Genomic DNA, 27021 nt, shown 5'->3' with positions numbered 1-27021 from the left:
ACAGTTCACAATGCTTCCAAGTATTGTATTGTCCACAACCTTTGAAATTGTGCTCTGTACACCAAGGCCTAGGTCATTAATGTATATATCAGGAAAAGCAAGGGTCCCAACACTGACCCCTGGAGAACTGCATTACAAACCTTCCTCCAGCACAAAAACATCCATTAACCATCACTCTCTGTTTCCTGTCACTCAGCCAATTCCGTATCCATGTTGCTACTGTCCCTTTTATTCCATAGCTATAACTTTGCTCACAAGTCTGTTGTGTGGTACTGTATTGAATGCCTTTTGGAAGTCCATGTACACCATATCAACAGATTTGCCCTCATCAATCCTCTCTCTTACCTCTTCAAAACAACTCCAACAAGTTAGTTAAACATGGACCTGAATTTTACCCTCGGTGGGTGCGCACAATCGGCAGGCCCAGGACTGGTTGGGAAACAGGCCCCCACCCACAACTGGCCCACAACCACGATTTCACGCTGACTGTCCAATTAAGGCCCGCCCAGCATGAAACGCATCTTCCCAATAGTTGGGAAGGGCTGGGCAGGGGCCTATTGGGTGCCAGGTCCAATGGCTACCCAGCGGGTGGTTTCAAAACGGCGCAGGTAGCTCCTTGAAGGCTGCCAAGGCAGAACATATCTTCTGCATTCTGGAGACTGAAGCTATGGCCTCACCTGCAACTGGAGACACCAGGCAGAAGGGCAGGTTGGGTGGGCACTCGGACCTCCGGTTTTCAGATGGGTGCCTCGAGGTGCTATTAGAGGAGGTGGCTGCCGGGAGAGACACCCTCGTTCTCAGAGATGGAGGAGGCCAATGCACCTGACAGAAAAAGCTTGCGAGGAGGTGGCAGCTGAGGTCAGCAACCACGATATTGTGCGGTGCACATGGGGGCAAAAGGTTCGATGACCTGCCATGCTCAGTGAGGGTGAGTACCTTGTTGGCATGTATCAGTGTGGTGAAGTGTTAAGGGCTGGCCATCCCACCATGGAGCTCAGGGGTGTTAGAGTCTGAGTGCCAACTGTCCATGATGCCAGAGCTGGCCAAGGGGGTGAGCCCTGGCTGCTTGGACTGAGTGCCTTGCGGCATAAGGGCCACGACTTGGATGTGCCCTTCAAGGTCATCCTCAGGTGGGGTTGGCCAGACTGCAATGGTGCTGCAGGTAGAGAGTGGACTAATCAATGCTCCTCTGTTCTTTCAGGAGAAGATGAGCCATAGCAACATTGAGAGGTCACAGACAGGCGGAGGGCCCCCAAACTTCCTAATCCTGACAAGATTTGAGCAGGACGCTTTGGAGCTGGAGAGGCACCACGCACCTCGGTCAGCTGGTTGTGAAGAGGCTGGGGTGTCAGATGAAGTTAAGAGTGCAGTGCACAGAGATGAGAGTTTTGGATGGTGCAAACATTCTTGTGCAGTCCCTTCATTCATGGGAGCCTCAAAACTGGATTCCCCTTTGATCATTGAAAGACGATGGCACCATGATGTAGATCTCCAATGTCTTACCAGTGTGCTCGGCATGCACAGTGACAGTGAGATGACTGAAACTAATGTCATGTCATTGTTCTTCCTTAGATTTGTCAGCAGGCACTTGTTCGCAGGACCCCAAAGAGCCACCCCGGATGCCAGAAGACCACTGGGCTTCAGCTGCACCTGTGTCACACCTGCTCTCTGAACCAGACACTAGCGCAGATACCAGCAATTCAGCGGGTGTTAAATCTTTGGGTAGAATGTTGAAGCACAGCGGTGAGGGTACTTTACACTGATGTGAGGAGCAGGTGGAGGCAGAGAGTCCCCAGGGCACCGGCAGTCAGAAGACTGCTGAAGACCAGGATGATGATGAGTTGCAGGCAGCTGATGAGCCTCTGGAATCGTCCATTAGGCAGCAGATGCTGGGTGTCCAGTGAGATGTGCGGGAGGATCTGGCAGAGATCCATGAGGGTGTGTGCCATGGTCTCTGTTGTGGAGAAGTCCATGCAGGGCATAAGCGCTGTGTTAACCCTCATGGCTGAGTGCACTGCCTCCTCCATTGAGAGAGTGGCGACTCTCATGGAGAGGCAGACTCAGGGACAGAATCGAGGGTTCCTGGGGTTGCGCTCAGACCTGCAAACCCTCACACAGGCACTGACCTCAGGTGGTCAGTGCCAGTATGGGAGATGGATAAGGCACCCAGCATCCCAGCTAGGTGCCCGTCCATCAATGGTAAGCAGGGAGATCCAGAGTGACCTCATGTTTGCGCACGAGATGCCTGTCATCTCTGCGGGCTCCTCATAGAGCACTCTGGATGACAGCAGCAACTCCTCCGCCCCTATGCCAGTGACAGTGGCATCTGATGAAGCTGCGGTGACTGGGGAGATGCCAGGTGTGGCACTGACTGCTCCCTCCAGGGCTCCACTGGCCAGAGGACAACTGTCAAGGTCATCAAGGCCAACAGGACAGCAGAGTCAGCAGGCTGGGGGGCACCAAGATGTAGTACTCACAAACGTGCGTTTAAGGCACCATGAGCACAAGAGGCACTGGTCATGGATAATCTTCTGTTCTGTAATGTTTTGTTTATGTTTACTGGTGTGGAAATGAACACCAGAGATGGTAAAGTTAATTTGTTTTGATTGTGAAAATTACATAAATTTTGTTTCTGTCATAACGGCCTGAGTATGCTTCACTTTTGTTTTGGTGCAGGGTACACCACCAGTATGTAATGCTGAATGTGTGTGGCTGTAAACTTTATTGCACAGGCACTGAGTGGACCACTGCCTGAAAGTGTGGTGGAGGCAGGTTCAATTGAGGCATTCAAGAGGACATTGGATGGTTATTTAAATAGAAACAATGTGCAGGGTTACAGAGAAAAGGCAGGAGATTGACACTAAGTTAAAATGCTCAGAGAGCCGGTGCAGACAAGTTGGGCTGAGTGGCTTCCTTCTACACTGTAACTATTCTGTGATTCTGAAATTAGAGGGTCATTTCAGACATCCTGGATCGAGGCGGCAGCCCTGGCATGAGGTGGAAGCAGATCTCTGGCAGCCTAGCTGAAGGAGCATTGGATCAAGGCGACCCTGGTATCCCTGCCTCCCTGAAGGATACAGAGGTCTGCCTCCACGCCATCAGTGGTCTCCTCACCATGCTCCTCTTCTGACTCACCACTGGATTCATTCTCTGTGGCCTGTGGAGCTGCGTCAAGATCCTGTTCCTCCAGTGGGTCCCCACTTACTGGTGCCAAATTGTGGAGAGCGCAGCATGCAACCACTATCAGTGACACCCGCTCTGGAGGGTATTGTAGTGCTCCCCCTGAACAGTTTAGGCATCGGAAGCCAATCTTTAAAAGTCCCATGATCCTGTCTATCACCGCCCTTGTGGAGGCATGACTCCTATTATAACGCTGCTCTGCCTCTGTTCCTGGCTGGTGCAGAGGCATCAAAAGCCACCTTTTCAAGGGAAAGCCCCTGTCACCCAACAGCCATCCATCCAGTCGGGCTGGTGCACTGAATAGCCTTGGCACCCAGGAGTATCTCAGGATATAAGCGACATGGGAGCTGCCAAGGTGCCTTGCACATAATTGCAGAATTTTCATCCTGTGGTCACAAACTATCTGGATGTTCATCGAGTGGAACCCCTTCCTGTTGACAAAAGCACCGGGTGACCCACTGGAGCCTTGATGGCCACATGTGTGTGCAGTCGATGGCACCCTGGATGCGGGAGAACCCAGCAATTGCTGCAAACCCTCTGGCTCTCTCAGCCTGGCTGGCCTCATCCGTATGGAAATGAATAAATGTCATTACCCGCCTGAACAGAGCTTCTGTCACCAGCTTGACGCAACTGTGGACAACTGATTGTAGAGTGTCCCAAAGATCCCCCACTGACTCCTGAAAAGAGCCGGAGGCATAGAAGTTGAGGGTCACTGTGATCTTCAGAGCTACTGGCATGGGTGTCCACCCACACAGTTGGAGGTGATCTCAGGCCCAAACATTTGACAAATGAAGGTCACAGTCTTCCTGCAGAGGCGGAGCCTCCTTCGGCACTGCACCTCAGACATATTGAAGTAAATTGCATTGCTGCCTGTAAACCCTGGCAGCAGGTTAGGGTCGTCTTCTGTGGTCCCTTCTACCTTGGACTACCTGCTGGCCCTGCACCCCTTGTGCCTGCGCCTGTGCTCCCACAGCTCGCTCCCTGGAAGCTGCATTGGGTCACCTGGCCTCCTTTTCCCTTCTGACCCTCTCTTCCTCGGAGGAGGAGATGCCTCCTGCGGAGAGTACAATCCCCATTACCAGGGTTACAGAAGGCTGTCTGATGCCTGGAAGGGTCCACACGGTCAACATCCTCCAAGGGCCTTGGAGATACCAATGAGTCCTGAAATGAAGTGTGGAAATGCTAAGCTTCATCTCGGTTCTGAGCTTCATTCTGTCAAGTTCAAATAAGCAACCAGCAGCAAACTATCTCCTAAACTCCTCACTACTCACAATGGCAATGCTTCTGACCCTTTTTATCCTCTCCTTGGATGAGGTTTTGCAAAATGTGAGCTGCCTGCCCCTGCGATGAGCGCGAAATCACACGGGCAATGTAAAATTGGGATCAATTGGGTTTTTAATGACCTTAAGTGGCCTTTTAATTGATGGCAGGCACAGCTCCGATACCCCGACACGCCCACCATCCTGAACATTGTGTGGGATGATATCGGGACGCCTGCCTGACGCCTTCTTGCACTATTTTACGCCCGATCGGGTGGGCGCGCCTGCCCGCTAGGTCTAAAGTTCTGCCCATGATTTTCCTTCAGATATTGATGCTGGTTTTCCTTAATTAACTTGTATTTGCCCATGTAACTATTAATTTTGTCCCAAATTATAGTTTCTAAAAGTTTCCCACCACCATAGTTAAACTGACTGGCCTGTAGTTGCTGGGCTTCGCTTTATACCATTTTTTGAACAAGGGTGTAAAGTTTCCAATTCCCCAGTCGTCTGTGGCCACCCTTGAGTCTAAGAAGACTGAAAATTTATGGCCAGTGCCTCTGCAATTTCCAGTCTCACTTCCCTCAGTATCCTTGGGTGCATCTCAGACGGTCCTGGTTCCTTATCAACTTTAAGTGCAGATAATCTATGTAATATCTCCTTCATTTCAATTTTAAATCCATCTAGTGTCTGAATTACCTCATCTTCAACCATGGCCTGGGTAGCATCATCTTCCTTCATAAAGACAAATGCAAAGTATTCATTTAATACCTCAGCTATGCCCCTGCCTCCATGTGTAAATCATCTTTTTGGTCATTAATAGGCCCTTGTCCTCCTTTTACCACCCTTTTACTATTTATTTGCCTATAGAAGACTTTGGGATTCCTTTTTTGGCTAGCTGCCAGTCTCACACTCCCTCTTTGCTTATTTGCTTGTTCACCTCTCCTCTGAACCTTCTGTTTTCAGCTTGGTTTTCAATTGCATTTTCTATTTGACACCTGTCATTGGCACAAATGTTCTTCTTTATCTGAGGTATTAAATGAATACTTTGCATCTGTCTTTATCATTCAGGGAGCTCTGGATTTGTTTGCCTTGCCTTTCCCTTTTGAGGGAATATATCTTGACTGTGCCCAAATCAACCCTTCTTTGAAGGTAGCCCATTGTTCAGCCACCATTTTCCCTCCCAACCTCCAAGGCTTTGACATCCTTCCTAAGTTTGTGTGCAGAATTGGACACAATTCTCCAGCTGAGTAAATTCAATTACTTGTGGAATGTCAATTCAAATTTTTGCATAATATAGGGTATTTTGTGCAGTATCTTGAAATCACTTTCTCACTTGACATTTCTACAGTAATGCAGATTTTATAAAATCCTTCCACATTTTACACTTCACAGAGCAGAACAGTTTGAATAAACACACATATATTTAGAATGGCACAGCTGATTTTAAATATTGCTTTGTACTGATGAGGAAGAAATTGAAGTATCTTCATCTTGGCCAGAGCTCAGCACAGAAACTGATAACAATTAAATTGTTTGTATGGAACTTTTAAAGACCAAGTCAGATGAGTTTTTTATGATTTAAAATTTAAATGGTATACTTCTAACAGCAAACAATAATATTTCCAGGATTCGAGAAAATGCCCATTCAACATTGCACAACACAAGTCAATCTGTTGGCTAGCTTGGTGAGCTTTGGCACATTACAGGCCATTGGAGTGATTCAGTCCTGATGCCGATTCGCTATCATCCATTTTACACTATTGCAAAATGTACAAATTGCCCACTTTGTGCCTGGAGCTGGTGTAAGCATTCTAAATGAATGAAAATGAGGTGGGATTTTCCTCCTCTCATGGCATGCAGACATTCATTCTGAATGGTGCTCAGAAGAAGTGGGACTTAAACCTTGCATCTGGAAGTAAGATGTAGCACTTTCTTTTTTTGTTCCTGGGATGTGAGTGCATCCGGCAAGGCCAGCATTTATTTTCCATTCCTAATTGCCCTTAAGAAGGTGGTGCTGAGCTACCTTCTTGAATTGCAACAATTCTTGCGGTGTATGTAGGGAATTCCAGGATTTTGACCCAGTGACAATCAAGGAACAGGAATATAGTTCCAAGCCATCTGGACTTGGAGGTTTGTGCTCCATGCCTTTGTTCTATGTGGTTGAGGTTGCGGGTTTAGAAAGTGTTGCAGAAGGAGCTTTGCTAAGTTGCTATAGTGCATCTTATATGTGGTATATAGCAGCCACCACTGTGCACCGGTTCCGGAAGGAGTGAATGGTTAATAAGTTGGATGGGATGCCTGTGTTCTGGAAGCTGTCAAGTTTCACGAGTACTGTTGGAGTTGCACTTATCCAGCCAAGTGGAGAGTATTCCAGCATACTCCTGATTTATGCATTTTTGGTGGTGGACGGGCTCTGAGGAATCCAGATTGAGTCTTTTGCCACAGAATACCTGGCCTCTGACCAGCTCTTGTAGCCACAGTTGCGTTTCTGGTCAATGATGACTCTCAAGGCTAGAATTTCAAAGCAGATTTGGGAATCTGATACCCAGATGAATTTGAGGTCCTGCCCTATGTCTCATCTGCATCGATTTCTCAATACTATTTTTAAATGAAAATGAACTAATTGGCCATGAAGTGTGCTGAACACCCAGTTAGTGGCACAGAGCACCTCCTGAAGGAGCTGCGTGCCTGGCACCAGCGGCCAGCGCAGGGTGCAGCCATGTTGGTGCTGCCGCTGCCTTGCTGATCAGAGCAGGGAGCTCATCAGAAGGCCAGGAGGTTGAATGTGACAGCAAGTGGACATGGAGAACAAGGTTAGGAGCAGTGCTTGCTCTGGGGCAAGTTGGCACCACACATTTGATTCCATATCAACTACGAAGAAACTTACAGCTGTGCGCAAGACTGATCAGATTTACCTGGAAAAACATTGAAAATTGCAGTGACAAATGGCCAGGCCCCTTAACAAGCTTTTTAAGGAGCTTAAGAGGCCATTAATTGGTAGCGACCCCATTTCCAATTTTTCCACCCATGCACCCTCCACTGGCCCTTTGAATTTCAAAGTTGCCTTGGAGGCATGGCAATTCCAGCTGGAACCATGATTTTGAGCTCCCACCTGCAATGGGTCCCAACTCCACAGGCCTTTGAAAATCCAGTTCCAAGGCCGTCGATGGTATAGGATTCAGTGGTGATCTTGCCGCTGAACGTGAAGGGGAGATGGCTGGATACTCTTTCGTTGGAGGCATGGCATGAATGTTTATTAAACCAAGCCTGAATATTATCCAGATCTGGCTGCACATGGACACAGACTGCTCCTGGGGAATTAATAATGGAAAATAAGGAAATGGCAGATGAATTCAACAAATATTTTATAAAAACAAAAAACTACTGCGGATGCTGGAAATCCAAAACAAAAACAGAATTACCTGGAAAAACTCAGCAGGTCTGGCGGCATCGGTGGAGAAGAAAAGAGTTGATGTTTCGAGTCCTCATGACCCTTCAACAGAACTGAGTAAAGTTAGGAGAGACGTGAAATATAAGCTGGTTTAAGGGGGGTGGGGGGAGAGAAGTTCGGGGGGGTGCTGGTGGTAGGGACAAGCAAGCAGTGATAGGAGCAGATAATCAAAAGATGTCACAGACAAAGGAACAAAGAGGTGATAAAGGTGGTGATATTATCTAAGAGAATGTGCTAATTAAGAATGGCTGGCAGGACACTCAAGGTACAGCTCTAGTTGGGGTGGGGTGGAAAGACTGACAGGGCATTACAGGTATAGATTTAAAAATAATGGAAATAGGTGGGAATATTTTGTCTGTTTTCACTGTAGAAGACACGAACAACATCGTAGAAATAATTGTAAATCAAGAGATGAAAGGGAGGAAGGGACTTAAAATAATTACAAACACTAAGGAAAGGGTACTGAGATTTTTATTAAAACTAAAGGCTGACAAGTCCCCAGATCCTGATGGACTTCATCTTAGAGTCTTAAAGCAGATGCTGCTGAGATAGTAGATGGTTTTAATTTTCCAAAATTCCTAGATTCTGGAAAGGTCCCATCACATTGCAAAATAACAAACTAAACGTTTCTATTCAAGCTACAGGCCAGTTAGTCTCTGTTTTAGGGAAAATGCTGGAATTGATTATGAAGGAGGTGATAATGAGGCACTTAGAAAATCTCAATGCAATCAGGCAGAGTCAACATGTCTTTGCAAAATGGAAATCATGTTTAACTAGTTTATTAGAGTTCTTTGAGAAAATAACAAGCAACGTAGATAACCTGTAAATGTGCTCCACTTAGATTTCCAGAAGGCATTTGACAAGGAGCCACATCAAAGATTACTGCACAAAATAAGAGATCACATTGTAGGGGGTAACATGTTAGCATGGATAAAGGATTGGTTAGCTAACAGGAACAATTGGCATAAATCGGTCATTTTTGGGTTGGCAATATGTAATGAGTTAAATGCTACAGGGATCAGTGCTGGGCCTCAACTATTTACAATTTATATCAATGACTTGGAAGAAGGACCAAATTTGCTGATGACACTAAGATAGGTAGAACAGTAAGTGTGAAGAGGACATAAGGGGCAGCATTTTACTGGCCTCCTGTGGTGGGGGTGGAGCCAGAAAATGCGGCGAGCTGTTCAAAAGTCCATTGACTTCAGCAGGACCGGAAAATCCCGCCAGCAGATGGGACCATAAAGCTCCACCCAAGGAGTTTGCAAAGGGATATAGATAGGTTAAGTGAGTGGGCAAAAATTTGGTAGATGGAGTATAATGTGGGGAAATGTGAACTTGGCCACTTCAGCAGGGAAAATAGAAAAGCAGCATATTGCCTAAATGGAGAGAGGTTTTTGAACACTGTGGTATAGAGGGATCTGGATGAATCACAGAACATACAATACAGTTAGTATGCAGGTATAGCAAACAATTAGAAAGGCAAATGGAATATTGGCGGAATGGAATATAAAAGTAGGGAAGTTTTGCTACAGATGTACAGGGCATTGGTGCGATTACAACTACAGGACTGTAGATAGTTTTTGCCTCCTTATATAAGAAAGGACATAATTGCATTTGATGCAGTACAGAGAAGGTTCACTTAACTGATTCCTGGGATGACCTTGTGAGGAAAGGTTGGGCCTGTGTCCATTGATGTTAAGAAGCATGTGAAGTTATCTTATTGAAATATATAAGCTCCTGAGGGGACTTGACAAGGCGGATGCTGACAGGATGTTTCTCCTTGTGGGAGAGACTAAGGGGACACAGTTTAAAAATAAGGGGTCTCCCATTCAAAATGGAGATGAGCAGAATTTTTTCTCCGAGGGTCGTGAGCCTGTGGAATTCTCTTCCCCCAAAGAACAGTAGAGGCAGGGTCATTGAATATTTTTAAGGCAGTGTTAGATTATGGACTAACAAAGGAGTCAAAGGGTATAGGGTGTAGGTAGGAAAATGGAGTTGAGGCCACAATCCGATCAGCCATGATCTGATCAAATGATGGAGCAGGCTCAAGGGACCAAATGGCCTACTCCTGCTCCTAATTCCTATGTTCGGTATCTGAGGAGTTACAAGTAGAACTGAACACGTACTGCAATCGTCAGTGAATATCCTCACTTCTGACCTTATGAGGGAGGGAAGATCATTGATGAAACAGCTGAAGGTGTTGGGTCACTGCCCTGAGAAACTCCTGCAACTATAGCCTGGGGTTGATATGACTGACTTCCAACAACCACAACCATCTTCCTTTGTGTTAGATATTGTTCCAGCCAGTGGACAGTTTTTCCCCCTGATTCCCATTGACTTTAGTTTCACGAGGGTTCCTTGATGCCAAATGCTGCCTTGCTATCAAGGGTGGTCACTCTGACCTCTCATCTGGAGTTTGCTGATTATGTCTGTGTTTTAATCAATGATATCTGGAGCTGAATGGCTCTGGCAGATTGATAAGCAGGTTACTGCAGAGTAAGTGCTGCACTGTCAATGACACCTTCCGTCACTTGGCTGATGATTGAAAGTCGACTGATGGGGTGGGAATTGGTCATATTCCATTTGTCCTGCCTTTATGGATTATTTTTCACTCTGTCAGGTAACTATATTGGAATAGCTTGGCTAGGAGTGTGGCTTTTTTTGAAGCACTGGTTTTTAGCACGATAGCCCTTGGCCTGATTGAACCAGGGACAATGCTAGGATTTTTTTTTTTTGCAGTTGCCCTTGAGCATGTTCAGGTCTTCAGAGCTTGTGGCTGCTTTCAGTAGCCAGTTAGTTGTCATTCTATTGTTGCAGGCATGCATCAGCTGTGGGGTCTCCTCTCCTGATTCTAAGTGCAGGTGCCAGCCAAGGGACTGGTTACTGTCTGATAGATATTGGGGTGATACTAAATTTTGGAAGTACAGATGGGTTCAGGCTGCCTGTGGTAGAGTGGAAGAAAATTGACCTCAGTTTGCATGGGTGAAAAGATGACTTTGAATGGATATGGTTAGCTTAGCTAAAAGACACCAGCTAAATTGTATACATGGTCTTTAAGTTCATAATTTTCACACACATTAATAAAAAGTGGAGTCAAATCTTCATGAAATAATGCAATAATTTAACATCTATGTATGCTTGTGCTATATTGTACCTTTGTATCGCACTGCAAAACAGGCTAGTAATCTAAATACCTGGCAGAAATATGATCATTTCAACCCAAAAAACAAACTGACTCACTGGATCTTTTAGCAATGTGGAGAATAAACCAGTCATCCCTCCTCCACATGTTAAATGAGCCCAGGAAGCCAGTAACTCATTCCCTGCAATAACTACTATAAAAACTGCGTCATTGGCTCCTTGATTAATATGAGCTTTTGACAGGGAACTGTACTCTGCAGCAGGAATGATTTCAGTCAAATCAGTTCAAACCCTGATAAGTAGTCAAGCATCAGGGCCTGGGAGTTTGGAAGTATTGATAGAAAATGCAGGCTGGTCAGTATAACTAAGTGAAAAACAGTTTAACATTCTGAATGTAATTGTTCATTTCAAATGCTGAGTTTGAAACATCTTTCTTTTTATAGGTATGACTACCATGCTGTGCATTTCCAGCAGTTTCTGTTTTCATCTCAGATTTCTAGTAGCTCAGTTACCTTGTTACGTCTTTTCAGGTATATGTTTACTCCTCTCACACAGAGTCAGGAATGCTCTCATTCATGACAACTCTAAACTCCAAGCAGGTAATAGAGCAAAAAAAATGAAACCTCATCTCTCTACATTGGTGATTATTTTAAAAATGTAGCCCTGAATGGTCACATGGAGCAAACTTTTACAGCCAAGGGGAGGCAGGTTTGGGTGCATGCAGGTAACTCCCTACATGCACCCAAACTCAATCCCCCAAAAGTAACATTGGGTCAGGATCCCAACATCATTCCAACCACTTTTAGGTTTCTTTCGGGTAGGTTTGCAGGTGAGCTCGGAACCCACTTGGAACATAGAAACATAGAAAATAGGAACAGGAGTAGGTTATTCGGCCCTTCAAGCCTGCTCCGTTATTCAATATGATCATGGCTGATTCAATATGATCATGGCTGTTTCTCTATCTCAACACCGTACTCCTGCGCTCTCCCCATACCCCTTGATGCCTTTAGAGTCCAGAAATCTATCTAATTCCTTCTTAAATATATTCAGTGACTTGGCCTCCACAATCTTCTGTGGTAGAGAATTCCACAGGTTCACCGCCCTCTGAGTGAAGTTTCTCCTCATCTCAGTCCTAAATTGTCTAGCCCGTATCCTGAGACTGTGACCCTTTATTCTAGATACCCAGCCAGAGGAAATATCCATCCCTGTGAGAACTTTGTGTTTCAATGAGATCTACTCTCATTCTTCTAAACCTCAGTGAATACAGGCCTAGTCGGCCCAATCTCTCCTCATATGACAATCCTACCATCCCAGGTGAACCTTGGCTGCACTCCCTCTATGGCAGGTATATCCTTCCTTAAGTAAGGAGACCAAAACTGCACACAATACTCCAGGGGAGGATTTTCCCCTCGCCAGGTGGGCGGGCCGAGGAGTGACCGTGAAACGGTCCATCGCCCCCCGAATCGGGCCCCAACTGCGATTTCATGCTGGCTGGCCAATTAACATCCAGCCAGCAGGAAACGTGTGCTGGGAGCCTCGGTGCTGCCGGGGTGGTGGCAGGAGGAGCGCGAGCACTGAAGTTTGCGCATGTGCAGAGGTGCGCTTATTGAAAACTCCCTGAAGGCATAGAGCTGCCTCAGGGAGCTGAAGATTTTTTTAAAAATAAATTAAAGATGTTAAAAATCCGGAAAAAATGTCAGCACAGCGGACTCGCGCACCTTTACATGGTGATTATTAAAATCCTACCCAAGCATTTTTAATTTTTAATTTAATTACGGAAACCTCATCCCACCCGTGGATGAGGTTCGCAAAAAATGCAAAGGCCGCCTGACCTATTTACCTGCCCGCCAGCTGTAAGGTCAGATGGGCAGTTAGAAATTGAACTTAATTACCAGCTTAAGGGCCTTAATAGGCCTCTTAATTGTCTGCAGGCATGCTGCCAACTCTCGCGTGTGCCCGCCAACTGAAATATTGTGCGAGTGCACGATGACGTCGGGATGCTCACCTGACGTCATCGCGCACTATTTCACACTTGGGCATGTTGAGCGCGTACCCGCACACCGAGCTGAAAATCCTGCCCCAGTTGTGGTCTCACCAAGGCCCTGTACAGTTGCAATAAGATATCCTTGCTCCTGTACTCTGTCCTCTCACAATGAATGCCAACATACCATTAACTGCTTGCTGCACCTGCATGCTGGCTATCAGTGACACCCAGGTCCCTTTGTACATCAACATTTCCCAATTTATCACCATTTAAATAATACTCTGCCATTCTGTTTTTCCTCCTGAAGTGGATAACTTCACACTTATCCACGTTACACTGCATCTGCCTTGTATTTGCCCACTCACTTAAACTGTCTATAAATCACCTTGAAGCCTCTAACACCCTCCTTATCGTTCATATTCCCACCAAGTTTTGTGTCATCAGCAAGCTTAGAAATATTACATTTGGTTCCCTCATCCAAATCATTGATATATATTGTGAATACCTGGGCCAAAGCACTGACCCCTGCAGTATCCCATGCGTCACTGCCTCCTGCCATGAAAAAGACTAATTTATTCCTGCTCTGTTTCCTATCTGCCAACCAATTCTCAATCCATGCCAAAATATTACCCCAAATCCCATGTGCTTTAATTTTACACATTAACTTCTTATGTGGGACTTTATCAAAAGCTTTCTGAAAATCCAAATACACCACATCCACTGGTTCTCCCTTATCTATTCTGCTAGTTATGTCCTCAAAAAAACCCCAGTAGGTTTGTCAAACATGATTTCCCTTTCATAATTCCATGTTAACTTTGTCTAATCACGTTGATATTTTCTAAGTGCCGTGTTATCACATCCTTTTTAATAGACTCTAGCATTTTCCCTACTACTGATGTCAGCCTAACCGGTCTGTAGTTCGCTGTTTCCTCTCTCCCTCCTTTTTAAAATAGTGGGGTTACATTTGCCACCCTCCAATTTGCCAGGACTGTTCCAGAATTTTGGAATATGACAACCAACGCATCCATTATTTTCATGGCCACCTCCTTTTAGCACCCTGGGATGTAGATTACCAGGCCCTGGGGATTCATCAACTTTCAGCCCCATTAATTTCTCCAGCACTATTGTTTTAGTAATACTAATTTCCTTCAATTCCTCCTTCTCACTAGACCCTTGGTTCCCTAATAATTCTGGGCAGTTATTTGTGTCTTCCTCTGTGAAGACAGAACTATATTAGTTGTTTAATTGGTCTGACATTTCCTTGTTCTCTATTATAAATTCTCCCATTTCAGATTGTAAGGGACATTTGTCTTCACTAATTTTTTTCTTCTTACATACTTATAGAAGCTTTTACAGTCCGCTTTTATGTTGCTTGCATGTTTACTCTCATACTCTACTTTTCCCCTCTTAATCAATCTCTTGGCCCTCCTTTGCTGAATTCTAATCTGCTCTCAATCCTCAGGCTTGCTACCTTTTCTAGCAGCTTTATATGACTCCTCTTTGGATCTAATACTATCCTTAATTTCTTTTGTTAGCCATGGTTGGGCCGCTTTTCTTGTTGTGTTTTTGTGCCAGAAAGGAATATATAACTGTTGCAATGTATACATTTAAATGTTAGCCATTGTTTATCCACCGTAATGCCTTTTAATGAAGTTCCCCAATCTATCTTCTCCAACTCATGCCTCATACCTCTGTGGTTTCCTTTAAGATTTAGGACCCTAGTTTCAGATCAGATTTTATCCTAATGAAGAATTCTATCGTGCTATGGTCACTGTTCCCTAAAGGACCCCGCACAACAAGGTTATTAATAGCCCCTTCTCATCATACAATACCAAATCTAGGATAGCCCGTTCCCTAGTCAGTTCCTCAACATACTGGTCTAAAAAGCAATCTCATACACACTCCAGGAATTCAACTGCCACAGGTTATTGCTAATTTGATTTTGCCCAGTCTGTATGTAGATTCAAGTCACCCTTGATTACTGAAGCACTCTTCTTATATGCATCTTTAATTTCCTGTTTAATGCCATCCCCTACCTTACCACTACTGTTTGGAGACCTATAGACAACTCCCACTAATTGTTCTGCCCCTTGTTGCTTCTTATCTCCGCCCAGACTAATTCTACACCTCGATTTTTCTGAACCAATATCCCCTCTCACTATCGCACTGATTTCATCCTTAACTAACAATGCCTCACCACATCCTTTTCCTTTTTTGCCTGTCCTTCCTAAACATCAAGTACCCTTGGATATTCAGTTCTCAGCCTTGCGCATCCTCCAGCCATGTCTCCGTAATTGCAATCATATCGTACCTGTTTACATCTATTTGCGCTGTTAATTTGTCTACCTTATTGTGAATGCTCTGTGCATTCAGGTATTGTGCAGTTAGACTTGTCTTTTTAACACTTTTACACAATTGTTTTTAAACTGTGGCCCAATCTGCTGCTAGCCCTTGATTCTTCAGCCTTCCACTTTTGCTTTCTACTTTTCATTCCTATCTTTGTTTCCCCGTCTTTTGTCTCCCCGCTCAGGTTCCCACCCCTCCTGCCACGCTAGTTTAAACTCTCCCCCTGCGAGGGTATTGGTCCATGTCCTGCTGGGGTGCAACCCATCCAGCTTGTACAGGTCCCATCTTCCTTCAAATCAGTCCCAATGCCTCAGGAATCCAAATCCCTCCCTTCTTCACCATCTTTCCAGCCACGCATTCATCTGGTCAATATAATCCCATTTATTGAGTATTCCCTTGCTTTGTTTGCCCTCCCCAAATGCATTACCTCACACTTTTCCAGACTGAACTCCATTTGCCACTTTTCCACCCACTCAACCAAACCATTGATATCATTCTGGAGTCGACAGCTACCCTCTTCACAATCAACTGCACGGCTAATTTTTGTGTCATCTACAAATTTCCCAATCATGCCTTCCACATTTAAATTGAAATCATCAATATATACAACAAACAGGAAGATCCCCAACACTGAGTCCTGTGGAACACCACTGGAAACCGTTTTCCATTCGCAAAAACATCCATCGACCATTACCCTTTGTTTCCTGTTACTGAGCCAATTTTGGATCCAACCTGCCACCTTCCCCTGTATCCCATGAGACCTCACTATCCTGACCTGTCTGCCATGTGGAACCTTGTCAAATGCCTCACTGAAATCCATGTAGACAACATCCACTTCACTACCCTCATCAATCCTTCTTGTTTCTTCCTAAAAAAATTTGATGAAGTTAGTTAGACACGATCTTTCCCTAACAAACCATGCTGACTATCCCTGATCAATCCGTGCCTTGCTAAGTGATAGTTTATCCTGTCTCAGACTTGCTTCCAATAATTTGCCCACCACCAAAGTCAGACTGATCAGCCTATAATTTTCTCGCCTATCCCCCGCACCCTTTTTTGAATAATGGTAAAATGTTCACAAACTTCCATTCCTCTGGGACCTCACCTGCATCTAGTGAAGGTTGGAAAATGATCCTCAGATCATCCATTATTTCCTCCCTGGTTTCCTTCAACAGCCTGGGATACAATCCATTTGGTGATTTATCCACCTTCAAGGATTCCAGTCCCTCCAGTGCTTCCTCTCTCATTATGCTTATTGTATCTAATATTTCACACTCCTCCTCTTTAACTAGAATGTTTGCATCATCCCTCTCCTTAGTGAAGACAGAGACAAAGTACTCATTGAGAACCCTGCCCACATCTTCTGCATTAACCCACAAGTTACCATGTACATTTCTGATAGGCCCTACCTTTTCCTTAGTTATTCTCTTGCTCTTAATGTACAGGTAAAACATCTTGGGGTTTTCTTTGATTTCACCTGCCAATATTTTGTTGTATCCTCTCTTTGCTTCCTTAATTTCCATCTTTACTTCACCCCTGTTCTTTCTATACTCCTATAAGCTGGCGACAGTATTAAGCCTTTTGTGACTGCCGTAAGCTTTTTTTTCTGCTTTATCTTTGCCTGTATGCTTCTGGATAAGCAGGGGGCTCTAGGTTTGGCAGTACCATCCTTTCTTTTTGTGGGTACATATCAACAACTGTACCCATAGAATCTCGCTTTTGAATGCATCCCACTGGTTTGACACAGCTTTTCCTTCCAATAGCTGTACCCAGCCCACTCTCGCCAGCTCACCTCTCAGCTCCGTAAAATTTGTCTTACCTCAATTTAGAATTTTTACCCCATCCTATCTTTATCCTTTTCCATAATGATGCAAAATCTAACTATATTATGGTCACCACTATGTCCAAAATGGTCCCCCACTGCTACTTCATCCATTTGCCCAGGTTCATTTTCCAAGACTAAATCTAGAATTGCACCCCCTCTCATTGGGCTTGTTACATGCTGGCTAAAAAAAGTCCTCTTGAATGCAGTTCAAGAATTTTGCGCCCTCTGTGCCCTTCACACTGTTCCTATCCCAATTGATATTAGGGTAGTTGAAGTACCCAACGATTACTGCCCATTGCACTCAGAAATCTGACTACATATTTGCTCTTCTAACTCTCTTCCACTATTTGGGGGTCTATAGTGCACTCCTAGCAGTGTGGCTGCCCTTTTTTTACTTCTGAGCTCAACCCACATCATTTGATGCTTCATTTAGTATATCATCCCTCCTCACAGCTGTAATTGATTCTTTAACCAATAATGCTACATTTTTTTTATCCCCCTTCCTATCCTGCCTGAAACCTCTATACCTAGGGACGTTGAGCTGCCATTTTTGCCCCTCCTTAAATCAAGTTTCCGTTATAGCGATGATATCATGCTGCCTTGTATCTGTGCCCTCAGCTCATTGGCTTTATTTACTATGTTTCTTGCATTTACATATATGCCTTTTAACACTGCCAAATTCCTGTGCTGTACACTTTGTAACCTGTGCTGCTTCTGTCTTTCAGAGCCACTCACTAATTCTCCATCTCGTTCCCTGCTCTTAATTTGCCCTCCGGTGCACATTCCCGTGCCAATCAAGTTTAAACCCTCCCGACAGTACTAGCAAATCTCCCTTCAAGGATATTCATCCCAGTCCTGTTCAGATGAAGACCATCCAGCTTGTATAGGTCCCACCTCCCCCAGAACCGGTCCCAGTGCTTCAAAGCTAATGCCCTCCCACCTACACCAGCTTTCCAGCCATGTGTTTATTCGCTCAATTCTCCTATTTCTATGCTCACTTGCATGTGGGACTGGGAGTAATCCTGAGATTAATGCTTTTCAATCTCCTTCCTAGCTCCCTAAAGTTTGCTTTCAGGACCTCATCCCCTTTCCTACCTAAGTCATTGGTACCAACGTGGACCATAACTTCTGGCTGATCACCCTCCCCCAGAAGAATGCCCTGCAGCCATTCTGTGACATCCTTGCCCCTGGCACCAGGAAGGCAACATACCATTCTGGAGTCACATCCAAGGCCACAGAAACATCTGTCTGTTTCCCTAACTAATGAATCCTCTATCACTATTGCTCTTCCCCTCTTTTTTTTTCTCCCCTCCTGTACTGCAGAGCTGCCTGTGGCGCCATAAACTCAGCTCTGACTGCACTCCTCCAAGGAACCAACGCCCACACCGGTATCCAAAACGGAAAACTAATTTGTGTGGGGACGCTAGAGGACTCCTACACTACCTGCCTAATTTTCTTGGACTGCCTGGTGATCACCTTTCTGCTTCCAGACTCCTAAGCTGCTGTGTCACCACCTCTCTGAACGTGCTATCCACGTATCTCTCAGCCTCACGGATGCGCCACAGTGACTCCAGCCGCTGCTCAAGCTCCAAAACCCAAAGCTCAAGGTTCTGCAGTTGGTAACACTTGCTGCACATGTGGTCGTCTAGGACACTGGTAGCATCCATAACTTCCCACATGTTATGAGGCACGCATTCCATACATCTTGCCATGGCTTCAATTTACTTCCCCTATGCAACCTTATTTTAGCTCGCCTCGACTTAAACTTTATTTCCTTGTTGCTTATGTTTCTTACTTAAATCTGAGTAGCCCTTTCTTTTAAAAATAATGTGTTTTACTAATTCCCAGCTACTTGATGACACTCCCCAACAGTGGTTTTTCACCAACCAATGAACTTGTGTTTCTCTCGTGATGTTAGATGCTAGGTGCTGCTGACTGCCTGTCCCAGGGTCCTCCTCTCACACTCTCCCCTTGGTGCTGCAGACTGCCTGGGTCAGGGTCCTCCCCTCGAACTTCGATCTGCCCTTGTCAAACATCACCTCCTACCGTCCCTTAGATCCCAAAACAGAAACTCCAGGTAAGAGTAAGAAACCCAGGAAGTATTCTTCCCCGGTCACTTTTCCATTCCTGTGGTTGCTGGAACCTCAAAAATCCATGTGCAGCTGAGACTTTCTGATGCATGTTGGGATGTCTTTAATTAGAAATTCTTCCTTTGATAGATCTGACACGTAAACCTGCCTGTACTCACTGATTGGGGAGCCCTGAAGCAAAATGTTAATGTCATGGCTCACTTAAAGAGCCACAGCAAAGCCTGCTGGAGATTCCAACAATTCCCAGTCCCTTGAGCCTGTTCTGCCATTCAGTTAGATCAAGTCTGATTTGTATCTTAACTCTGTTCACCTGTCTTTGTTCCATATTCCTTAATACACTTGTCCAACAAAAGAGTCGACTCTACATTTGATGCTGTTATTTATTCTATAAATTAACAGGGAGAAACTTCCAGAAACAGTTCTCTAACTGAAAAACCACCACAAATTGCTTCCCTCCACCAACAGTCATTAGGCTGTAGTCACAGAAACCAATGTCCTAGACCCCTCCCTCCGAATCCTCACTCAGAAATACAACTGTGACAAGATGATTTGCCACAAGTGCCACGCCTGTCTGCACCCTCGTGCATCAAACTGTCGTAAAATTAAGCGTGGCCACACAAACAACCTGCGCCCCAAGAAGAAGCTGAAGTAAATGACAAAGGCACTTGCTGCTCTCGGTAAACTTGTGTTTGTGCTAAATTTCCAATAAAAGCACACATTGTATCAAAAAAAAATTATCAACTCAGTTCTGAGAGTTTCAGTTGACCTAGCCTTAACAAATTTTGGGGAAAGTAATCTGAACTACCTTTGTGTGAAGAAGTGCTTCCTGACATCAGCCCTGAATTGCCTAGTTCTAATTATAACTTTATGCTGCCTTGTTCTGAATTCTGCTATCAGAGGAATCTGCCCTGTCAAATCAATTAATAATTTCAATCAATTAGCTCACCCCTTAATGTTTTATATTCAAGGAAGCAAGCCTAACCTTTGTAGCCTGTTCTCATACTTTAACCCATTCAGCACCAATATCATTCTCATGAATTTGCACTGCACATCGTTTTAGGCCAACATATCCTTCTTGAGCTGAGGTGCCCATAATTGAATGCAGTACTCTAGATGTGATATAACCAGGATTTTATTAAACTGCCATTTCTTCACGCTTGCAATAAAAGCTAACATTCCAGGCTCTTTAATTATATTTTTATTTACATATATGGACCCATAAGACTCTCTGCTCATCCACAATTCCTAGCTCCTCACTGTTTAGAAAATACACTGATCTATCTTTCTTAGGTTCAAAATGGATGACCTCACACTTACATTGAACTCCATCTGTTACAGTTTTGCCCACTTAGTTGATCATTATCATTTTGTAACTTTTTGTTCCCATCTACAATTAATGTACTGCCTAACTTAGATATAAGGTAGTCTACATTTTCATCTAAGTTTGCTGATGAAACTAAGTAATTGATAAATATGGTAATCAGCAAGGGTGTAAGGGAGGAACAGCATTTCTCACAAGCAGGCTGGTTGATGACAGCAAAGCCTAATACTGGAAATCCTGCAGCCTTCTAAGGATTTCAGGAGATTTGTTCTGTCACAGCCAGGACTAAGAAGAATCATTGGGAAAGGCTTTACTGCTGGCACTGGATTTAAGAAACTCTCTGAAAACTGAGGAAAGTGCCTGAAGACTTTAAGTTACTACTCAGCGAAATGGTAATACAGGAACCCATTGGAAGCTAGGAGTAACTGTGGTTTGCTATAAGGACTGTAATTCCATGTAGAGGGCGATGTGTGGTAAGTATATAAGGGGAAAGTTCTTCTCTGTAGTTTAAAGTATAAGTTGGCTATGGGAAGAAAGTAGTGTTTAGTCATTAGTACTCTTAGTCATTTGATACAGAAAAGGTTTTAAGACCTGAAACCTTATAATTCTTTCAGCTATCGACTGGAAGTTCGAACCTCTTTTTAAAAGTTTTTAGTTATCTAGAGGGATTGTAACAATAGTGATGGCGAAATTTGGTTGCCTTGAGAAATTCATCACAATGGTTCGACTGTTCAATGATGGCATTCTCGCACATGTCCTGGATGATGGTGAGTCTTCTGACCCATTCCCTGTCACTCATGCAGTTAAACAGGGCTATGTGCTAGCACAAACTTTCTTCAGCATGTTCTTCTCCAACATGCTCTCCAATGACTTCCATGATGGTGATACCCCTGGTATCGAAATCAGATATGGCATGGATGGGAAGCTGCTCAATCTGAGATAACTCCAGACAAAAACCAAGGTCTCCAAGGATATACTTTGTAATGTTCTGTTTTCCCATGACTGTGCACTAGCTGCCAGTACAGAGCTGGGCATGCAATGTAGTATGGGCTTGTTCTCCAATGCCTTACAATCAGCATGAACAAAACTGAAGTAATGTACCAGCCTGCTCCAGGAGCCCTATCTCGGGCCCAAGGTCCATGACCAGACCTGTCAGCAGTGAATAGGTCCACTTATCTCGGCAGCACACTCTCTCGAGCTGTCTGTATTGACGACGAGACACATGCAAGAGTTGCCAAAGTGTCGCCTTTGACAGACTTTGGATATCAGTCTGGGAATGAAGAGGGGTAAATCTGCCTACCAAACTGAAAGTCTATTGAGCAAAAGCCCTGGCCATTCTCTGTGTGCAAGACTTGCACTGTGTACTGGCATCATGCCAAGAAACTCAACCACTTCCACTTAAGCTGCTTTCGAAAGCTCCTGAAGATCAGATGGCAGGACAAAATAGCAAGACACTGAGGTGTTTACCCAAGCTGGTATGCCAAGCATCCACACCATATTGAGGTAGTCACAACTGAGTTGAGCTGGTCATGTATCTAGAATGCCTGACGCTTGCTTACCAAATTGAATCTTCTATGGAAAGCTTGAGTCTGGGGTGTGCTCTCATGATGATCAAAGGAAGTGCTACAAGAACACTCTGAAGTGTTCTTACTTAGGAGTTTTGATATCAACTTCGAGTCCTGAAAAAAGTTCACCCAGGATCTCTGCACCTGGCTCAAACAAAAAAACGGTACAGCCTCCTTCAAAAGCAAGTGCATATCAGAAGCAGAGAGAAAATGGAAGCAGAAGAAATCCCAAGTCAGCAATTTGTCTAAAACTCAATTGTTTGCAGTATCTTGTCCTATTTGCAGCTTTAGCAGTCACCTATGTACCAATTGGAATCCTACCAAACACAACAGATGATGAACATAGTTATCCTCACTTTGAAGATAAGCAGGGACCCCTGGACAGATCACTGCGGAGCATCAATCATCACTTCCTGCCAATGTGAGCATATCCATTATCCCTCCTTCCTGTCATCGTCTCTGAAACAATTCCTTAACCATGTCAAAAAGTCTCAAAATCCACACAATTTCATTTTTGTTAAAAAATCATTACACAACCCACACATGGTAACAATGCATAACTTTCCAAGTAAACCTGAGCCCAAAAACAAAAGGCTCCTCAAATATTTATTTGTTCATGAAGTGTTTGTCCCTTTAAAAGCAGAGGAAAAGCATACATACATATCAGAAATGATTTCCATCGATTTTAATTGTATCACTAGTCAGAAAAAACAGTGGAAAAGCTGTTTTTTTTAAAAAAAGTAACAGAAAAGTGAAAAACAAGCCAGGTCTATGACAGAGCTCAGCCAGATGTAATTGCCAACCTGATCGCTGCCTTTTCCAAAGCATCTGGGTTATCAACAGAAAGAAACTCTTCTGCCAGGATTTCTTCTGGATTCTGTGAATCAGCATAAATTCCTGTTTTTGCTTTCCTTTTTTCTTTTTTTCCTTCAAGTCTTGTACCAGTGTGCTTCAGAGAGGTCTGTGATTTGGAACCTAGAATTTAAGAGCAAAGGGGATAGCTTATTTTAAGCTGTTACTTAATCTTAGATAACAACTACAATAATAACTTGCATTTAAATGGCACAATTATTTTAGTAAATTATCCTAAGGCACACCACAGCGGCATTATCAAACAAAATTTGACATTGAGCCATGTAAGGAGATTTTAGGAAAGTTGACCAAAAGCTTCATCAAAGAGTTTAAGGGCTTTAAGGGGTGTCTTAAAGGAGGAGAGAGAGTTGGCGAGGCAGAGACATTTGAGGAGGGAATCCTAAAACTTAAGGCCAAGGTAGCTGAAGACAAGGCAGCTGATGAAAAGGTGGGGATAAGTAAGAGGCCAGAATTGGAGAAGTAGATAGATCTTGGAAGGTTGCAGAGCTGGATGAGGTTTACAGAGATAGGACAAGGTAAAGGTATGGAAAGATTTGAAAACTAGGATGAGAATTTTAAAAGGTGTTGCCAGACCAGGTCCAATGTAGGTCAGCAAGCAAAAGTGTGACTTAGTATGAGGCAGCTGAGCTTTGAATGAACTTAATTTATAAAAGATGAGAGGTGTATTATTAGGGTGTTCAGGGCTGAAAGGATTTATACGTGGGATTGGAGAAACAGTACCGCCCACACAGAATCATATAACCAGGAGTCCAGAAGGAGAAAGCACATGGCTTAGAATGAGTAATACCTGCAGTCTTGTGCATCTGTAAATAATTACGTTTATTCAATAAACCAGTTATTGTTCAGGCATATTTATGTCTCTGCAACCATATCTTAGCCAGTCACAACCAACATACAACATGGTGGCATCAGTAGAGGACCCCGAAATGCCTGAAAATCAACTTTAAAAAGGTTTGCAAGTCTGACCTGAAAAAAGGCACCAAAACTGAAGACTTTGGTAAGACAGTTGAAAATCCCCAAAAGAGCTCCATAGAAGATGCGGAGGCTGCGAATCAGAGAAAAATCAACTGTTCAGCTGTGTAAATACCACCATAGCACATGGTGGTCTGTGAAAAATCTCGATCCAGCAGCAGAGTCAAAAAGCCTGGTGATGATCAGGAAAGGATGAGCAAACCTTGAGAAGAGCTCAAAACCTTCAGATTAATGGCGCAGTAAGCAGACAACACTCAGCAAATTCCATTTTTAGCAAGCGTGGGTTTCAATACAACCACAGCCCAGGTCCAAGGTCAGTGATATTACACATGGTGACTGCAAGGCAGCAATTGAAAAAAAATTTGGCTGCTTAAACCTGATTCCCAAAGTGATAACAGGCCTTAATGGTAACTTCCAGCGATGATTTAAAAACACCGCCAAATTTCAAATCTATTACCAAAAAAGGGTCAATGACCACAGCAGGTATCAGGGGAAGGCTGATCAGTGTGGGAAAACTCCATTACTGAACAGAAGTTTAAGAAATCCTGGCAAACCTCCTAAGAGCTTAAAACAGCTATGGATTCTAACTTCACCTTGCCAGATATATATGGAAGGGGCAGACCAAATATAGAATTGGGCACGATGGAGGAAGAGATTTTTAAGATTCAGAGTTGCATCCGGATTAAACAATAAGTTAGAGGCTGAAAGTCAATACATTATTGTACTCTATTGGAGATATTGCTGATGATGTAATAGCAAGACAAGGCATTAATGAAACATCCGACAAATTTAAAGAGGTCTTAAAAGCCTTTGATAATTATTTTAATTTATGGAATAGCAAGGTATGAGAGCCAAGTTTAACAAAAGGGTCCAGAAACCTGGTGAACCATTAGATATCTTCATCAATCACCCATATCGACTGGCTGAAGGTTCCGAATATGGTGGTCTTAAATCTGAGCTGATACGAGACTGCATCATAAACGGGGTAACCAATGACAATCCCATCTGACCTGCTGCAATCCAAAGAAGACTTAACTTTGGAGAAGACTCAGACAGTCAGAGGTCCATCAACAAAATAGAGACTCATTAAGAGGGGAAGACTAAACAGTGGTTCAGAAAACACCCGTGAAAATAGGAAGTGCCATGTTCAGAGGTGGGCTATTTTCACCACGAAGGAAGGCCTCTTCATCATGGTGAAAACCTGGGCCATGGTATTTTTTAGTAACTTCAGGGCAAGGGTGTGAAAAATAAGCTAACCTGTTTTTCCTTTTAAAATTACAAAAGACTTGCTACTAGGTTATTTAAAAATGACTCACTTACTCCAAGGATAAAAAATACGCACACTCACATACATACATGATCACAGGCAATAAAAGAGCCAGCATTGAAATTCATACATGATGTTGCTCAATTGTGTGGCAGGCAAAACATCTTTTTTGGACCAATGGAAGCATCCTGTTAGTGGAAAATACCACTTGCATAACCACTACATAGTAACAGCATGAAATGGCTTCCTGTGTTGGTGCAACATCATGTACGTAGGTTATAAGTCCCAGAAAGTGGCTGATTGAATCAAACAGCTTGTTCCTTTGGTTGTTCGGTTCAATGATGGTTGCAGAATATTCATTGTGTGATTGTTAGTGAATGAGAATCGGAAGGTTTACTTAGTTGAGGTGCTCCTTGATGAGCTGGTATCTGTGCTTGGGCAGGTAGTGGTTTTAGTGATTGCTACATCTCCTTCTGCTCTTCTGCCTCCTGTTCTTCCGCCTTCTCCCCTGCTTTTCTCCCTATACTTGATGTTTTCCAGGTGATGGTAAGGACTGGTACCACGTGATGACAAAGTTATGGACCAGGCAGCAAGAGATCATAAATCAAGAAATGGACTCAAGTTTGTACTGCATATCTCCCCTGGAAGTTATGGAAATGTAGCTTGGGAATTGAATTGGGAGTGATTGTTCACTCAATTATGTTTCTGGTGGCAGCTTGACTCTCATTGTACTCATGTTGTGCAGTTGTGGGTTCTGAAATGGAGTAATGAGCCATGTCCAGAGGGCAGAGACCTGCATAATGGTTGCCAAGCAGTTGTACATTGATGGATAAATCAGTTGTTAAATATATTGTCACAGGGAGCACACAAGGCAATGTGCATGCAGTGAATGGCACCTTGCACCAGGGAGGGGTATGTCTGTGGGAGACCTGGTGTTCTCTCCATAGGGAAGAAAAAAAATGTTACTTTTGGTGTAGAGATCCTCACTGAACTCCCTGGTACATGTGAGTGCTACCTGCTCTGGCAATATAGCTGGTGGCACAGTTCCCGTTGGAAGTATACACATGCTTCCTGTCCATCATTTTGAGACCTTAGTGCGTGATGCAGCATCAGAAAAAGTGGTTTATATTTCTGGCTTATAATTTTAAATGCCTCCATTACATCACCTTTTAACTTTCTCATCGTTGGAGAGTACAAACTAAGTTTACCCAGTGTTTATCTTAATAGGTAATTAACCCTTCCTAAAGCCCAGTGAACAAAATTGATCACAAGATTTCACTTTGCTGCATAAATCACACACAGTTGGCTAAACCAGTGCATATTGGAGTTTCTGCAACCTTTCAGAATAGTCTAAAAAATTATCCTAGAAGCTAACCCTACCCACAAAACTGGCCTTGACCACAAACTGATGTAATCACCAATGTGAGTTTCAATGTGAGATGCTAACTGCATCTATTTGCAGAAAATTGAGGAGGACTTTTTTTTTAGGTGAAAGGCCATTTTTACAAACTATTAAATAATTCATTCTTTTAAATTTATGAAGGATCTGACTACTCTACAGCTAAGGAATTAGCGACTGGTTCTATGTTGCTTTATAAAGTCCTTTCGAAAAAGAGGATAATACATGACAGTCTATTAAAAATACTTATTTGTGAAAACCCATTTATCTGTTCTATTAATAAAACTCCAGGGCACTACTCTTACATTAAAGATATTCCTTGATATATTTAAGAACTTTTTAAAA

The 27021-nt window shown here is 43.8% G+C and overlaps 1 protein-coding gene across 1 annotated transcript in view; it reads right to left on the bottom strand.

The window, feature by feature from the left end:
- The window catches only part of LOC144679417 (dual specificity calcium/calmodulin-dependent 3',5'-cyclic nucleotide phosphodiesterase 1C-like), a 792900-nt gene that overhangs the window by 618317 nt on the left and 147562 nt on the right, over positions 1-27021 (bottom strand). Inside the window, exon 3 of the mRNA XM_078539774.1 lies at positions 22969-23140. Within this exon, the coding sequence (XP_078395900.1) occupies positions 22969-23140 (172 nt within the window). The remainder of the gene's footprint in view (positions 1-22968; positions 23141-27021) is intronic.

The sequence above is a fragment of the Cetorhinus maximus genome, chromosome 4, assembly GCF_964194155.1.
Source record: "Cetorhinus maximus chromosome 4, sCetMax3.hap1.1, whole genome shotgun sequence".
Taxonomy (NCBI): domain Eukaryota; kingdom Metazoa; phylum Chordata; class Chondrichthyes; order Lamniformes; family Cetorhinidae; genus Cetorhinus; species Cetorhinus maximus.
The sequence above is the reverse complement of the archived record's forward strand: the minus strand, read 5'-3'. Positions and strand labels throughout refer to the sequence as shown.